This window comes from Schistocerca piceifrons, chromosome X (genome assembly GCF_021461385.2).
Source record: "Schistocerca piceifrons isolate TAMUIC-IGC-003096 chromosome X, iqSchPice1.1, whole genome shotgun sequence".
Taxonomy (NCBI): Eukaryota; Metazoa; Arthropoda; class Insecta; order Orthoptera; family Acrididae; genus Schistocerca; species Schistocerca piceifrons.
The window spans coordinates 864,365,787-864,385,016 of NC_060149.1; the positions used below are offsets into that span (position 1 = coordinate 864,365,787).

The 19,230-nt window shown below is 36.6% G+C and overlaps 1 protein-coding gene across 6 annotated transcripts in view; it reads left to right on the forward strand.

Annotated features, from left to right (window-relative positions):
* Positions 1-11,133, forward strand: part of LOC124721157 (band 7 protein AGAP004871-like) — a 298,564-nt gene extending 287,431 nt beyond the window's left edge. For all 6 annotated transcript variants that reach the window (XM_047245980.1, XM_047245979.1, XM_047245978.1 and 3 more), the window contains 3 exons: positions 3,485-3,646; positions 6,655-6,820; positions 8,591-11,133. In XM_047245980.1, the coding sequence (XP_047101936.1) occupies positions 3,485-3,646; positions 6,655-6,820; positions 8,591-8,704 (442 nt within the window). In that variant the 3' untranslated portion in view covers positions 8,705-11,133. The remainder of the gene's footprint in view (positions 1-3,484; positions 3,647-6,654; positions 6,821-8,590) is intronic.
* The last annotated feature ends 8,097 nt before the right edge of the window (positions 11,134-19,230 follow it).

Sequence of the window (19,230 nt, forward strand, 5' to 3'; positions counted from 1 at the left end):
GATAAAGTAGACAGACAGATGACAAACTGACAGATGTACTAGTTTTTAGTCCTAATATAAAATTTAAAACCACCTAACATTTCCACAGAAATATAGTGAGGGTCATTGATAACACACAGTGCTGATACATGACTGGATAAAAACAGAAAAGAGACCCTTTTTTTCAGAAGGTGAATTCCAGACCCATCTTCTGTAACAATAATTTAGAGCCACTAAAAGAAGCATTTGTGGTATAGGTTTTACCAAATTAAATCCCACACTAGGTGCACTTGTTTCTGTCTTGGTTTTGTTTTCTTCGAAGTTCAATATGAGCAATGATGGAGAATCCCCAATGAAATGCAAAAAGTTGAATGGCTGAAGACAAGCAATTGACATATTCAGAAGGTAGCAGATAATCACATAGAGTAGTAGTTGAGGACTGATTGTAGCTCAGTTTCAAAACTAAATGAGTACTGAGTGAGACCTTGACAACTGACAACTGTAGAAAATGTTCGATGACTAAATTGTTATAATGTTTTTTAATGAATACTATTATTGCATTTGTTTTTTCTTTACTGGAAATATTCAGATCAAGCATAGTTGGAGAGCAACCAATCAGTTCGAAGTGGTGTGCTGTCTACAGCACATCAAACTGACTGGTTGCTCTGCATCTATGGTACATATGAAGATGTTCAGCAAAGCATGAAACACACACACTTACACTTGGTGCTACATTCTCCTGTTCCTGCAAGCTGATTAAGCTGTCTAGAATTTAGCTCAAGGAGCAATGAAAACTATTATCTAGTGAAACTACATGAAAAAGAACTGAGATACATTTGAAACTGTGTGCCTTATTAGGTGAGAATATTACCATAGATTATGCTTGTATAAGTAGCTTTCGTTCACTTGTAAACTTACAGCACAATCCACAAAAGTAAAAGAAATAGTTGTTTTTGCAGTGAGTGTCTCCATATCCAGCAAACTGTCTTATTGTTTTGTATTACGGAATTTGAAAGTGGCATCGAGCATTTGACTGGCAATCTGCAGTTGCAGGCAATGTGGGAACTGTTCTTTCTGATTTAAAGATTAGTAGTCATTAGAAAGAACATGACTCTATTAATATATTTTGTGCTTATCCTGAAGACAATGGGTTTGTGATTGTATTTCCTTACAGAGAAGACAACACTCAACCCTCTACCATTCTCTCCCCACTCCCAACCTCCCTCCTTCTTCAATGGATGGACACGATCTCTATGAAGGTTAAACTTTGTGTTTTTGTTTTTAAATATGTTTTGATTTCTGTAATTGTTTTTCAGAAGTTCTCATGACAGCTAGCATTTTGCTGTAGACCGCACACCACTTCGAACTGATTGGTTGCTCTGCAACTATGGTTGACCTGAATATTTCCAGTAAAGAAAAAAAAATGCAATAATAGTATTCATTAAAAAACATTATAACAATTTAGTCATCGAACATTTTCTACAGTTGGCAGTTGTCAAGGCCCTCACTCAGTACTCATTTAGTTTTGAAACTGAGCTAGCATTTATCCTCAGATGTTTAATTCTACACTTTTACTTTGCCAGATTTACAATAACTGACAGTTTGCACTTTCTGTGAAGTGTTTATTGTACTATAGTGTTATTAAAACAAAAGTAAGCTGTCATCAACATCATAGTTGGTTTCAAGACCATAGTGCCTTTACTAAGGGTGGTTTTATTGGAGGTGGTACACCATCGTCTTCATCCAGTTTTTGATATGATGTCTTGTATTAATTTTTGATACCTTGATATAGTACTCAGACCCATATATTATAACATCTAAGACCTTGCTCTTAATTTTATTAAGGACATAGTGCTGTTAAACGTTTTATAAAATGTATTTTTTAAAAGATATGTGACAAAGTTCTTTTATAGTGCAAAATGGGCCTCAGAAGTGACACTTGTTTCACAGTGGGAAATTGCTCCCTCAGAAAGTAAAAAATAGAGTAAAAATTAAGAAATTCTAAGTTGTTATAAAGCAATACAATAATGGGAAATCATTGGTGAACTGTAAAAAAAAGGTAGCATCAGGAAATACAAGCAGTAGCCATGTAGTGTAGGGCTTCACTGCAGTCTGCCTTCATCCATTAAGAACTCAATGTCAAAAACTCAAACACTGTTGTTCACACATCTTTTGTATGCTTGCCTATTGATCAAGACTGCTTTTATGTAGCTGGTTGTTGCTTTTTTTCATAATTTTACAGTGTAGGTTTTAGTACAATTAGCGGTAAATTGTCTAGGGTAATCTATTTGTTAAGGCGATTAATGCACTGTGTACCTAAAAATTATGTTAGAGTATCTTACTACTCATTTTTCCAAAGCATCATATCCTATGGCATTATTTTATGGGGAAACTCCACTTGTGTGCATGATATACTATTGCTGCAAAAGAAAGCTATTAGGATAATTACAGGCTCACCATACAAGGCTCATTGTAAACCTTTGTTTACTCAACAAAAAATCATGACAGTAATAAATCTATATATTTATTATGTTTTAATCTACACAAAAAAGAACTTACCTAAAGTAAAACGCAGGGCAAATATACATTGTTACAGCACTAGGACAAACAGCTCTATCTATATGCCCTACCACAGACTGTCAAAATCAGTTAACAGTTATGAAATTATGGGCCACAAATTATTCAACAAACTTCCACAAGGTATACAAAATTTACCAGAGCAACAATACAAACAAACACTTTGACTTTAGTTGTAAACCCATTCTACAATGTAAAGGATTTCATGACCTGTGATATTAAACTGTAAAGTTCTTAACAATTCTGTCCTTCTATAGCATGTATTGTACTGTACTGTATTGTATTATATGTATGACTTTGTCTATTGCTGTAATGGCTTAAAGACAATAAAATTATTATTATTATTATTATTATTATTATTATTATTATTATTATTATTATTATTATTAGTAGTAGTAGTAGTAGTAGTAGTAGTAGTAGTAGTACTTCATTCTGTTGATGGTCATGATGCCCATGAATGGGATGCACTGTGCTGCTTCATGTCCACTATGAACTTAACACCATCACATGGGAAACAATGAGCTCCCAATGGATTTAGATTGAATAGAAGACAAGTGACTGAATGTCAAATAGATAAGTCTGTAATGATGGGAAGAGGGGGAGGACATTCTACTGAAATTGAAAAAGTGCTGTTAATGGTATAAATAAGAAACAAAAATTGTTTTGTTTTGAACATATGCAGACAGCAGATGGGCACAACTTGAAATTCAATGATTGCAGCTAAGTTGGAAATAACAATATTTCTTATAAAAAATGAAACAAAACATTTTAATTGTGTTGTCATAAATAAGAGGGAATACAGGTGATTACTGGGAATTTTTTATTGCTATATGGACATGCTCTCATTGTCATTAGCATATGGGCTTAGAAAAACAAACTAACTACTAGCCCGAGAAAACACTTTAACCTAAACTGCTTTCATTTACAGCCATTCTACTCGCCTGCTTGCTGCAACAACATTGCGTAATGTTCTGGGCACAAGAAACCTATCTGAGATACTGTCTGAACGAGAAGCAATTGCTCATACAATGCAGTCAGCTCTTGATGAGGCTACAGATCCATGGGGTGTGAAAGTGGAACGTGTTGAGATGTAAGTTACGGCACTTTAAATATCTTCAACAAATTCTGTTTTTATGAATTTTTGCTATTATAAAGGTTTGTAATAATATTTATGGAACATTCCAACAGTTCTTGGAGGAACATAGACATATTAGCAACATGAATACACAATTTTAATGTTCCACAATAATAATTATTTAATAGTTCATTACGAACCAGCTTTCAATTCTTTAGGCCACCATGAGATAACTTAATACTAAACAGAGTCCACACAACTTCAGCAAGAATTCATAGCTGTACAAAGATTTTATGACTATGTCAATATAGTCATAAAATGTCACATGTCTTTGTACAGCAATCTTTGTATAGCTATGATTTTTTATTGAATTTGTGTGGACTATCTGTTTAGTACTAAGTTATTTGATGATGGCCAAAGAAGATGAAAGCCAGTTCATAATGAACTATTAAAAAAATATTGTTGTGGAACATTAATACTGTGTATTCAAGTTATAAAAAAGTTGGTCATATGTTGGTATAGAAATCTTGATCAGTTCATAGTATATGTGGACCAAGCGAGGTGGCGCAGTGGTTAGACACTGGACTCACATTCAGGAGGACGATGGTTCAATCCCGCGTCCGGGCATCCTGATTTAGGTTTTCCGTGATTTCCCTAAATCACTCCAGGCAAATGCCGGGATGGTTCCTTTGAAAGGGCACGGCCGACTTCCTTCCCCTTCTCTGCCGAATCCAATGAGACAGATGACCTCGCTGTCTGGTCTCCTTCCCCAAACAACCCAACCCCATAGTATATGTGGAGACTAATGCAAATCATCTCTTATGACATCTGCTCCACTACTGTCAGAATTTGTAATAAATAATGTTAAGTAAGAATTCAGGTTCCAGAATCTTGTATTTTAGTGAAACCAGCAAGAATTGGTTGGTTGGCTGGTCAATTTGGGGAAGGGGACCAAACAACAAGGTCATTGGCCCCATCACGTTAGGAAAGGATGAGGAAGGAAGTTGGCCATGCCCTTTCAAAGGAACCATCCCGGCATTTGCCTGAAGTGATCTAGGGAAATTGCAAAAAACCTAAATCAGGATGCCCGAATCCTGGTTTGAACCATTGCCCTCCCGAATGCAACTCGAGTGTGCTAACCACTGCACCACCTTGCTCGGTAAACCAACAAGGAAAGGGTATTCCTAGCCTGAAAGTTGATTCATTACATTTCTGCAGACCATTACACTAATTATGTGCCTCTTTATGTGGCTGTAAAGTTTAACATCTGAAATGTCTTAAACAGGATTAAGTGGCGTGTCACTAGACAAGCTATGGGCAATAAAAGTTTAATTCAGCTGATAAATGAGAGAAACAGTGATAGCCAGATTGTCAGGTAGCAGTGCAGCAGATGTGGATTCAACAAAATCAGGAATGTGTTTTATCGATATTTCAAAAATTATTTCATTACGAACACTGACATGATTACCTGTTTGATTTTCATTCTAAGCAGACTGTTATATCACAATAAACATACTTTCTGTGGGTGCATCTCTTTCAGTAAGTGACTGTAACTGTGCAATAAAGTCACTTGTTTAGAAACAGTGTATCTTATGTGAAACCTGAGTTTCTTCCAGCACATAATGGTCAAGCAGCGTATGGATTTATAGCCAGGTGATCAGTGTCTCCAGGCTGATAGTTTGTCACAATCCGGTGCAGCATGGAGGAGTACTTTTGTACCTTCGTTTATAGGGCCCACAACATCTGAGACCCCAAAAGTTTGTTAGCTGAGTTGTCCCACTTTGAAGTCATCACCAGGATTCTTAGAGTGAAAGACAAATCAGCAATGCATTGTGTCATCCATCAACCTTCAATTGGGTGAGTGAGTGTTGGAAATAATAAGGTGACACCAAAGTCTACAGCCTTTTACCCTTGCATAGGTATCATTTCCAACAGGATTTGTTGTACTATGTGGAAACATGATGTGAAATGTGTTTTCCAACCATCATCTAAGATTAGGACCCTTTAGTACCAGTACTGAGTGTGAACAAAACACACACACACACACACACACACACACACACACACACACACACACACACACAATATGCATTGGCACCTGGCCTCATATGCACTGTAACAACATTGAGATTATGGCAGGCACTTCCAGCTATTGGGATAGTGTTAGTAAGGAAACAGTTGAGATCAAATTAGCAAGTAACCTTACAAATAGATATGGAGGTTTTTGCTTAAATTCTGCTCGGAATATTGCTCTCTCCTTGTTCAAATAACAGAAGGACAGAGTTAATGCTACTTCGCCCATTAGTAATTAATAATTAATATTAATATACACTATCAATACTTCTTGTGCACATGCAGATGCATGTGCATTGCTGTATACATTTGATGTGAATTTCTTAACAAAATTCATCAATGTATTCCTTAGGTCAAGAAAATTTCTGTAGATTATATGTTTGCGACGTTACACATTTTGCAGTCTCATGTGTATTGAAGCCAACTTGTAAGAGCTAGAATAATCAGGAAGCTGAATTAAACACAACAATCAAATGATTTGTACTCCCTGTTTGTATCCAATTATCATCATAATGGTGAATCTTTTCTATGTCTAGAGTTAATGTCTGTGTTATCGTGTACTATGGAGTGCAGTTAAAATAACACTTTGTTAGGATTAATTACCTGCTTTGTGCAATATTGTAACCAGTGGTTAGTGCAGGATAAATAAGTCCCAAAAGTTGAATGAACATATTTTGACATTATTCCAGTTTTGCAGTTTTAATAAAAACGTTTCCTGTCATGTGAAACACTCCTAAGTTTTCCAGGCAAATCATTCACCATGTAGTGGAAAGGTTCAATTTTGTTTTTCAAAAATAGAAGAAAAATGGTAAAAATGAAGTGATAGAATTCTCTCAATCTGTGTTTTCACTCTCAGCCACTAACTTATATTTCTATACAGGGATGAGTTACAGAATAACAGATCATATGTTTTTATTTGTTATTCATTTATTTGTTTTTAATACTTACAGAAAAGATGTACGACTACCAGTTCAATTGCAGAGAGCTATGGCAGCTGAAGCAGAGGCTGCACGAGAGGCTCGTGCTAAAGTAATAGCTGCAGAAGGAGAAATGAAGGCTTCACGTGCTTTGAAAGAAGCTTCTGATGTTATGTCTGAAAGTCCAGCTGCCTTACAGGTTGGTGGTATTGTTTTTAGGTTTCCTCTAGTACTAGGTACTTATGAATGATGTAGTGTTTCCATGATCATTGTCTCATCTATTGAAAAAGATAGAAATAGGGAATCTTCCTGCTGTGATACATTGCTGCATCTAAATATGCTGATACTGTAAGTTGCCCCTTATGTGAATTTGCTTACAGAGAGCTGAGTTAGATAAACTGCAGGAGTAAATCTTATCAGTCTGCACTTGGTGTTTTGCTGATTGTTTGAGAAGAAGCTTGCTCACCTCATATCTTCTAAAGCTGTCTCGTTTTCCCCATAAATATTCTTTTCTGTAGATTGTGACTCCAAACAATGCTATAGAGAAGAAGGCATGAAAATAATTAGAATCAACAATAAAAAAACAGCTTCTAACCATGCGAGAAAATTACCACACACAGAAAACCAAAATAGAAAAGAAAACCCAGTTAAATGATCAAGTACATGTGCCAAACAACTCATTGTTTCGACTAATAGATAAAATAACAGAGTAACAGTGCAACAGAGGACTGCAATAATACCACCCAATCCACTTTCCAATCATTTGTCGATGAACCTCTCCTCATAACATTTAAAAGAAATCCCACATCAGCTGAACACACAAACTTTCAAACTCTCTCTCTCTCTCTCTCTCTCTCTCTCTCTCTCTCTCTCTCTCACACACACACACACACACACACACACACACACACACACACACACACACACACACAGAGATATATATATGAACATGACAAAATGAAGAGACATTAGTTTTCAGGATATACTTTGTTAGGTTGGCAACATGTACATAAACAAACCAAACAGCATGAGACCCAAAGTGAACTCAATGTAGTTCCATCTGGAAGTCATAATTTTCAATCAAATGTCTGTATTAGTGACAGAAGACTGATAGTGCATCACAACAACAAGGGCAAACAACATGAAAAGTGGGAAGAAAAATGTCTCAGCCCTAAAAACATGTTAACATGTCATAAACAGAGCACCAGTGTGAATTCCAGCATATGAACATATGAGAGCAAAAACACTGATGCCAACTAAAAACACAAAGTACTGTAAGTAATTCCTATGAATAATACATAGCAAAACAAAAATGTATCATAACTGTATCATTATAGGTCCCACTGATGATGCCTCAAAGTGAAAAGAGGCAAAACATGTCTGGGAGAATAAAATACAGTGCAGCAAGAGAAGACATTTTTTGTTCACAAAACAAAATATTTATTTGCTTTCTGCAGAGGATGGCCATGCATCAAACTAGTTATACCTTATTAATTTTGCTTCAGCCTTCAAAATTTAAGATTATTCACCAATTTGTGCTACATTTCTGCTACAGTACATTTCTTAATTATATTTGTTGTGTCTCTATAGCTGTAAAACTGATGTGTTCCCCATTCTTATAGCTTATCACAATATGGATTCGTGGAATTCATGATAAATGAAGAATAAAAAAGCAAAAACCACACCATTTCATGATCTTCCTTTTATTTTGCTCCTACTTACTTAGAGCTGCTGCTGAGTTTGTGGAGCAGTGCCTAAGCAGAGCTGAAGTAAATCATATAGCCTACAAATGTCTATTTACATATGAAGCTGCAGTGTACATACATATCGCAGTATTCACAAAACTGAAATAATAGGGAGCAGTGTTTCACCTGCAATTTGTAGAATATTTTTAAAAATTTAATTTGTTTGTTTTTCTGATAGTTTATTACCTTTTTGTTTACATTAATAATTATGGTCTTTGTTACAGCTTCGTTATCTCCAGACCCTGAATACCATTTCAGCTGAGAAGAATTCTACTATTATATTTCCACTGCCAATGGACATTGTCACTCCTTTTCTCACTAATCTTAAAAAGTCTTAATTCGATCTTCAAACAAATTTACTTATATTATTAAGTGATGTGTTTATTGTAATATGTCTATTCTATGTGTGCACAGCATTTGTTTGTATCTCAGGAATTTACATCTAATTTTATACTTTCTCGTGCTTCGTCAAGAGTGTTTTACATACATACGAAGGAATCCACAAATTTGTGTCAGAGTTCACTTTAAAAGCCAATAGAATATAATGTTCAAAATATTCATGAACCTTTTTTTCATACAACTATAAGAAAATGTAGAAAAAATATTACCGGAAATGTTGCATTTTGCATTAACTTAGAGTAATCTATAGAATTCAGCTGTACATCTCAAGAAATCCATTGCTTCTTATTACCCAGATGTTATGTTAGGTATGTGTTGTACAATGAGTATTTAAGGTTAGTTTGGAAAACTGAACTAAAAAGTACTGACATAACACCTCAATCTCTGACAGGATTAAATCAAAATGTGGTTTGCAATGCATGGTGTGACAATAAGAGGTGAAAAGATTAGAGTTTCCCACATACATTCTGCTAGAGGCAAGGAGGAGAGGAAGGGATTTGGGTGGGTGGGGGGGATTGAGACACTCACCACTAACACCAGTTGTCAGGGACTAATGCAGTACTGACAGATGGAGCTGAAACTATTTTACTACTCTGTTGACAGTATCCCCACATGATTTGTGAAATGTGTTGGTACTATAGCTTGTGCTCATAGTAAAAAGTGAATTTATGTATTATTTTCGTATTCTCCCTGAAAATCCAATCCTTATACTTACACTAGTCACATTACCTAAAGTATAGAATGCCATCACATTACCCAGGTTGGTCCTGTGAGAGTTGATATGACACTAAACCCTAATCTTCCTGTGCTCTTTTCTGTGAGAGTTTATATCACACATTATAAATAATAGTAATAATAATAAATCCTTGTATGAAAGTACAACTTGTATGTTGTCTCAATAACACTCTGTAGTACCTCAGAACCTGTGGTATTTAGTTCCTATTTATCTTTATAAAATAGTCCATGAGCACAGTTTTGTGAATTAGTGGGATGAACGTATTTCATTCTGAACTCCATCAAACAGTCATGGTTCCTGCAATACTAAATGATGAGATTGTACATCTTGGGAACAAATATTCGTAATGAGTGGACACTCGTCACTGTTTCAGATTTAAGTGTTGTTTCGTCAATTGAACACCAGAGTAAAATAAAATGATCATATAGATAATTAATGCAGACATCCATGAGATTAGTTTCTGACAGCATGGTAAAAATGAGACAACTAATGGGTTAAGTTGCCCACACTCTATAGTTCACATTCTCTGCAGTCTTAAAGAAAAATAAAGTAAAGAAAAGAATGAATGTATTCTATGATACAGTGATATGTCAGTGTAATAATTAAATTCTAAATTTTGTCTCACCATGATCAGTATATTTCATTACTTTTTCATTTATTTTTCTCTGTAATGCTTTTTTGGTATGACCTGTGAATATCACAGAAGTGTTATTCATATTAGAGACATTGATAAGTAGTAACTACCAGAAAATTTCTGCTGTGTTTGTTTTGACAGCAGGATTTTATGTCATTGGTATTTTGTGATACTTCTCCCATTTTTTGGATATTTGTTTTACAGAAAAGGGGGAGATGGAAATTGCTTTTTGTGTGTATTTGCGACTGATGTACTGCTATCATTGTAACTGTCACTGGACATGCATTAATTGCTTTTCCAAGATTCATATTGTACTTTTTTGTGATTTGCAGAATAATTTCAATTTGTGTTAGTTTAATCCAGAATTCATACTACTTGCTGTAACAATAATGCAAAATTTCTAAAGTGTGTATCGATTTCTTTTTTAATATGTTCCAAACATGGGTTGCAATATGAATTTGCTGTGTAAATAGTTCTCTGTGCAAGCCTAAAGTTAATGAAATATATTTGCTTGTAAGATTCTGAAGTGCGAGCCTAAAGTTTATGGAATATATTTGCTTGTAAGATTCTGAAGATACTTTAATTTTTTACAAATAGAGGATTGTTATATGCTGTGTGACTTTTTTTTGTAATACAGCTCATCAGTGATTGGTAGTCAGCATTCATTTTCTGTAAGTATGACTAAAAACATTCATTATATTGTACATTTTCTCTGCATGGTGACATTTCATTCTGCAAACATAACTGAAGGTCGTGTTCCAAAACTAGTTTCTTGATGTTTTCAACGGATAGCTCTGTAGCATACTAGGTATAAGAATCTGTGTTTTCCTTATATATCAGTCATTTTAGAATTTTTATGGATTGTGGCTTGATTGGCTTTAACTTTGTGTGTTAGTTTTTACTGTATCTTTCAGATAACAACATTGTGACTGATGCATGTAATAAAATTGTGTATAACATTGTAAGTTTGCATGTACATTAAAAACATTTCTTTTATAGATGTTTGTTATCATAGTACCATAGTGTGGAAACAGCATCTCTTGATTCTGTACTCTTTTAGTTTCAGTATGTAGAATGTGGGTGGTGGTTTATTTTAAAGGTTTGTAATAACATTTGAATGACTGACAAGGATGAAGATGTCACCATGGTTGGTTTTGTTTAATATCCTGAAGCTGTAGTATTGTTAGCTACAAAGTACTGAGAGAGAGAGAGAGAGTGAGAGAGAGAGAGAGAGAGAGAGAGAGAGAGAGAGAGAATCTAATTACACGTCTGTGCACCACATATCAATTGACTGCATGAGAATGGCTGTCTGTCCTCATTATTGTTTATAATTTTTGTATTTCTATAAAAGATTATCTGTAGACTTAAAAATTATGTAAATGTAATTCATATAGTGAGGAAAATTATGTCAGAATGTACACAATTTAGGAGTAACCAAAACCGCTCAATGAATAGCAGAAGCTTTGAGTCATCAGCTGTCACACACAAAAGAGTCTGTTGATGACTCAGTGCTAATGCTGTTTGATGAGTGATCTCCTTTACTCCTAAATTATTTATGTAAATTTAATTCACTTTCCCGCAGTTGTTTGGGGGAAGGGGGATAGTCAATAGCATTCCTAAGTGTCATATACTTCCTTAGTGGTTCTAAGTGGCTTGCAACTCATTGAACCAGTTCAGAAGTGGTTGGATTTCGATTTGGCGAATCAATGTTTAGTGCCATTTTCTCTCTAATATCTTGTGCTTTGCATGTAACAAACAACTGAAAGTGCTTCAGGACATTGCATAGTGCTGCAATGTATTGCATTGTTTCAGCTTGGGAACTTAGGCACTGCACTGCTCAGACAGGTGTAGGAGTGCTTCGATAGCAGCCTAGTAGTGTCGTGTTGGTATGTAGTGCTGGTGTGCACTCCCTACTGGAGAGTGGGCTCAGATACAGATGTGCACAGCCTCCTGGTAAGTGAGTAGCTGCAATCTCTTTAAAGTCATAGCAGACAGACAGTTTTGTAAAACATCTTACGACATTTGTAGGCTCCAGAAATGGTTTGATTTTTCAAAGTAGAAAGTTGCTTTGAAATGGACAGATGATGATTTACTGGCAAAAATCTGATTTAGAAATTAAATGATCACATGCAGTTTTTACACAGTTTTATTGAGTCTATCATCAGCTAAATTCAATTATAGTGAGTGTTTTTTAAATAAAGTAATTGTAAGGCAAGATTTATGACAGAGGAAAATATTCATCACGTCACATTCCTAAAGTTGAGGTGTTAAAGAGCTATTGGACTGTTCCTTCTGATATTCTGTAACCATTTTAATCATGGACATCACCGCTGTGCCTCTGACTGCAGGATTTCTAACAGATCCACTATAAACATTGACCTACTACCCACAGATAATACATACGGAGGCTCAAGTAGTAATGGAGTAAATCCATGGAGGCACACTGACTGCAGTAAGAATTTGTAATTTTTGCAGGGCTTACACAGATTCCATTTGCAAGAGTGTGTCAGCTTTTTACAATGCAGTACTTAAGGAGTATACCTGGCAAACAATGCAGGGTTACTATGATGTTCTGGACACTAACCAGCTTGATTTATGCACTGGGGAGTGGCCCATAGTTGTTAAATGGTATTACATGGCTGTGCACATAGTGATATGCAGAGAGATTGTGTATCTTAATTCTGCAGAACTTATTGATGAGTGAACATACAATGTCGCTGAAATAGATAATATAATATGGTGAGTAGTGACTTTCCTTTCCATAATATTGATATAATGCAACACATGAAGGGTGTGTTCCTCTAGCTGTGAGGAGGATACCTTTCCTCTGTAACATCATTATTACTGACTTCAGTGAGTTCTCTATGTGCCCACTCCTACAACAATTCAGCAGTATAATTATGCACAATATCATTGTATGTCACAACAGTGCACTTTTCGTATACAGGGTGTCCCAGTTATCTTGACCATCCTAAATAACTTTGTCCAGATGCAAATTACAAAATGTTTCAAGCAAATGTTCTTTAGCCATCAGGGGGACATCAATCAACATGATTGCCTTATTGTAGTTTTGTTTTTTTACAAAGATATGAACAGCAGTATGACTTTTTAAAATGGCACAGTGTATTTTTTATTCAGTAATTCATTTCCTCTCATAAAGACCTATTCAAAAATGTATCGTAGTGTACCATTCTCTGAAATACAACATTATTAATTACATAACACAACATTGACTTTGAGCCCGGGATCACAAACTTGCCCAATTGCTGGAGTTGTCAGAAAACAAATGAAAACCAAGTCAATACATAACACAAAATTGACTTTGACTCTCCTGTACCTTTGCCCAGGAGTAGAACATTCAAAGGTGCTCAAAGAGGTGACCCTGGACACTGATACACTGGTGCACTCATTGAATGAAAGAATTATTTACTGCATCCAGTGTTGCCTGCTGAAGAGAATTACAAGCAGTCACAATAAGTTCCTGCGTGTCCTCTAGAGTTGTTGGAATATCACGATAGACAACATCTTTAATGCACCCCCAAAGAAAAAAGTGCAGAGGATATAAATCAGGAGACCTAGCAGGCCAACTAACTGTTCCTCCTTGACCAATCCATTTGGCAGGATACCTTCAGTTCAGAACATGACATGCACACGAGGCATTATGTTCTGGACATCCATTGTGTTGATACCCCATAAGCATTCTGGTTCTTAGCAGCACTTCATCCAGAAGAGGAGGAAGAATTCATCTGAGGAAGTTGACATACGCTGTGTCGTTTAGACTACCATTAATGAAATAAGGGCCAGTAATTGTAGTACCAAGCATCCCACAGCAGATGTTAACTCTCCATTGATGCTGATGTTACACCTGTCTAAGCCCTTGTGGGTTGTGACTGGACCAATAATGCATGTTCCTTGTATTTACCTGTCTTTTGTTTGAGAAAGAATATGCATCGGTAAATAGAACATTGGAGAAGAAGTTTGGATTAGCGAGGATTTGCTGCTGTGCCCACTGACAATTCTGGAAATAGCTTCCATGCAATTCTTGATGTAGTCGTACATGGTAAGGATGGAACTGGTGACTTGTAAGAATACAATGTACACTGGTTTCAGGAATGCCAATCTCGTGTTCAAGCTGTCGTATGCTCACATGTGGATTCATAGCAACGGAAGTGAGAACAGTAACTTTGACAGCTTCATCTGTGCAAGTGCTATGATGATTGTATTGTCGTGGGTTGAAACTTCCCATTCCCTAAACGGTCACAAAAAGGCGAGAAAACATCCATCGAGAAGGTGGGTTCTTGTCAGGATATCGCTCTCTGTACAGTTCCGCTGCCTGTGTAGCATTTTGCCTACCTTCAACTGTGGTGTCACCGCCAGACACCACACTTGCTAGGTGGTAGCCTTTAAATCGGCCGCGGTCCGGTAGTATACGTCGGACCCGCGTGTCGCCACTATCAGTGATTGCAGACCGAGCGCCGCCACACGGCAGGTCTAGAGAGACTTCCTAGCACTCGCCCCAGTTGTACAGCCGACTTTGCTAGCGATGGTTCACTGACAAATTACGCTCTCATTTGCCGAGACGATAGTTAGCATAGCCTTCAGCTACGTCATTTGCTACGACCTAGCAAGGCGCCATTATCAATTGCTATTTATCTAGTGATGCATGTACCATCAGACCGATGTTCACCAATTATGGATTAAAGTTAAGTATTCCAACAGATACATACTATTTTTGCTAGTCTCATATCCCTGACCTGTTCCAGACCTCACGCCGGCCTGCGTGAGCTTAAACGCGTGCCTTTCGGCTTCCTCATAGTGACTTGGCTGTCTTGCCAAGTCACAACATCAACAACAACAACAACAATAAAAGAAACATTATGTCGATGCAGTTTGTAGGAAGGACAGCCTTTACTGTATGCCTACTCTGCCCAACAGCATTTAAAAGGACTAAACTACTGTACTGAATGTACCCGCACATAAGAAAACAGTATTGCAATTACTGTTCTGCTAACTTACATTCCCCATAGATGAGTAGCATTTCTACCTTCTCTTCGTTGGTGTACATTCTACTTACACAACTCTTCAACTGACGATGGTTGACAGAATGACGGGTGTGCATTCTACTTATGTTTGCATTTGTCCTCTGTCAACATCAGCACGTGGATGTTTTCCATAACCCTGGGTACCTGCATTAAGCGCTGGGAGCGTCTGTGTCAATGTTGTGTTATGTAGTTAATAACATTGTGTTTCAGTGAATAGTACACTGTGATACATTTTTGAATAGGTCTTCAGGAGAGGAAATGAATTACGAAATTAAAAATACAGGGTGCCATTTAAAAAAGCCATACTGCTGTTCATATCTTTGTAAAAAACAAAAAGCAAAGCTATAACGAAGGCTATCATGCTGGTTGATGTGCCCCTGATGGCTGAAGAGCATTTGCTTGAAACATTTTGCAATTTGCATATGGACAAACAGTTATTTAGGGTGCCCAAGATAAATGGGCCCTCTGTATATGGAATGTTTTCAGAGTTAAGACAATTTCCAAAAACTGGATCAATGATATAATTGTTCTGAAACTTCCTGACAGATTGACACTGTGCACCAGATTGGGGCTTGAACCTGGCTGCTTTGCCTTGCAAGGTTTGAGTTCCAACACACTGTTGCAGAGTGAAAATTTCATTAAGGACATAATTGTTCTATTTCGCAAGAAAGACCCATAAGACATAAAAAAAATTAAAGGTCTATCAAGCCAAAACTTCCATACTATACAAGATAGTCACTAGAATTACACCGAAAATATAGAAGAAAAAAACAGTTTTATTTGGAAAAAGGCTCTGTACACCTTTGAAGCAGGGTTAATGCTGGAACATTTGCATGTCATAAACACCATTATAGAATGAAGCAACAAACATAGATTACCACTTTGTCTGGGATTTATCGATTTGGAGAAAGCTTTTGACACAATTTTAACAAAATCTATACTGAGAATACTTCATAAACAAGACTCTGATTCAATCTATGTTAGTGTTCAGAAGACTATCTATATCCAACAGGTAAAGGTGGCAAGTCCAGTTTTTGCAGTTCTACCTTAAGACCTTATTTGTGATACCCACACACTGCTTCACTTGTGGAAGAAGGATGACTATCCTGTTGTAGACCACTGCTGATTTAGAGAGCCTTAAATGGACATGTGTCCTTTTAATGTGGCCTAAATTGGCAATGGACCGGCGTGGGACTGCCACCCTTCTTCCTCAAATGAAGATGTATGTGTGTATTACTGATAGGGACAGGAAATTAGCCTTATACCCCTTTATATCTCAGGTGTAGAGATATATATGTCAATGACACATTTTTCATTAAAACTCTTCTCATCAGATATAGAGGAAGTTTTTAGATCTGTAAACTAGGAAAAAGGAAGAGGAATTTGGTTTAATGAACTACATCTGAACTACCTTAGCCCAACTGATGACACTGTACTAGCTGCCTCAAGTGCACGTAAGTGTAAAACTAACAGAGAAAGTTTAGAAATAGGAGTGAAAATAATTTCCAATAAAATTAACACAATGAAAAGAAAAATTTAACACATTAACAAATGTCATACAGCTGGTTAACACACTGACTGCCACAAAGTAGGCGGTGATGCAGCAGAGCCACCTGTTGTGGCTGCCAGTATCTGCATGGCAGTCCACATGTTAATGAGGGAGTTTTTATAGTTGAATACAGTAACTGTATGGACAGCAAAAGAAATAACCAGAAAAGTAAAACTGGCCTACAGTGTGTTTGGGAAACTAAATGGTTTTTAAAACTGTTACCAATGTGTCTGTAAAGGAAAGTTCACTATCAGTGTGTGTTATCAGTTTTGACTTAAAGGCTGTGAGATGTAGATTCAGACATGAAAAACTATTAAAAAACTGAGAGTTTCTCAATGAGCAATAGGAAAATATTTGTTTGGATTTATTAGTAGAGGCAGAGGGAACAAATGGCATAGAGGGAAACTGGAGTGGAAGATGATGTACTGACTCTAATGGAAAAATGAAAGAGAGGTATGTAGGACAAGACTGCTGAATGGATGGCTGGCAGACCAAAGAAGTGCTTTGCTTGCACACATGATCTAAGAAAAGTTAAAGATGATGACCATATGAAAGTGGGATAGATGACATTAGAAATTTCTGGCAGTAACACACACATAGAGGGCCTTAATGCTTGGAAAAGTCCAGAGGTGGTCTTTAGGTAGCAGTGGCTGTTAAATGGATGATGATGATAACGACAATGACAATCTGATATGTCAAAGATAACTTTTGCATTCATATTTTCCGTATTTCCTGAGCATATCACAGCAGGTTGTCCAGAGTTACAGTGGCATGACACATTTTGATTCCCCACAAATATGGGCTATGTCTCAACTGTTTGAGTAATTGGTAGAGACCGGGTTGTATGCATTTGCATGTTGCATGTGCACTTGCGTATTTGGCTCCTTTTCACTGGTTGTTGCATATTTTAACTAAAAACTAGTGACGATGCATATTTTTGCTCTATGTTTACAATATTTTAAAAATTTAGATGGGGGATCTCTAGCTCCATCTAGTTTTGATGTCTCACAGTCAGATTGGCTGTGACATAGAACTGCATGCAGTCGCTAACCAAGAGGCCACTACCTAGCAAAATCATTACAGAAGAGGAACAGAAACAGGCAGACAGAATCAATCCTCTTACGCCTGCGGCCCTGGTTAATCCCCTCTGCTGTAATACCGTATGTGTGAGCAACATTCAAATTAAACTAAGCAAGCTTTTAGTCGCAAGTCCGTTGTTTCAGTTTAGCTTTCTATTTACTTGCACACAGTTGAATGTGTTTACGATGTATAGTATGTAATGTGTTGTGCGCCATGCTGCCCGAAGAAAGAAATGTCATTTTGTGGATACTTGACCATCCTGGAACATTTACATATGACAGATTTGTTTTATATTGTGGAGTTCGCGAGAAAAAGCTTTATAGACCAGCATGTCAAGAAAAGTCTTCATATCGCAGGAATGCAGAAGAAAGGACCACGACAACTTCTGACAACAGCAAGTTGCAGTAGCAGGGAATCATCCAAAGGTAACCAAAAAAGTCAGTTTAACATGGATCTATGTGAAGCATTCACTGCAAGCAATATTCCTCTTCACAAACTTACAAACCCTATCCTCAAAGGCTTCCTGCACAAATATTGTGTAAATCAAAACGTACCAGATGACTCAATACAATACTTACAATACATACTTACAATTTACATAATCTTCTGGAAGAAATATGTAATGAACTCAAGGACATCAATATCTGGATTTCAGTTGACGAAACTACAAACACTTGTGGCTGTTACGTTGCAAATTTAATTGTTGGTGCTTTAAAAGAAGAGCCTTCTTCTTCCTATTTAGCGGCCTGCAAAGAACTTTAGAAAGTAAATCCATTCTACAATTGCCAGATTTGTGAATGAGGGTATTAGAAAAATATTTCCAGAATCTTCTGCCTATGAAAGGGTGTTTGTGTTTATTCCAGATGCTGCTCCCTATATGATCAAAGCAGGAAAAGCCCTCCGAGTATTTTATCCCAATTTGATTCATGTGACGTGCTTTGCTCATGGAGTAAATTGCCTTGCTGAAGAAGTACGTTCCATGTATGTGAATGTAAAGAAACTGATTTCATCCACAAATAAAGTGTTTCTAAAGGCTCCAGCTGACATCAAGACCTACAAGGCAAAGCTACCAAATGTGCCTTTACCTCCCAAACCCATTGGAGTACATGGGTTGAAGTTGTATTGTTTTAAAATGAACATGTCACGGCAATTAGAGGGATAGGAAACGACTTCAATAGTGCAGAGGCTTTGGAAGTTTGGCAGTACAAGGAAGCTTTTAATGATTCTGGTATTAAAAAAGACATTGTTGTAATTAGCACTCATTTTTCCCATATACCTATGAGTATTAACAAGCTTGAAACTCAAGGTTTGGTGTTGAATGAATCTATTCAGTTAATTAATAAGATTATTCTAGTGAACTCCTCATTGCTGGAGGTATTCCCAAGAAAACTTAAAGAAAAGTTTGAAAACATTGTAAACAATAA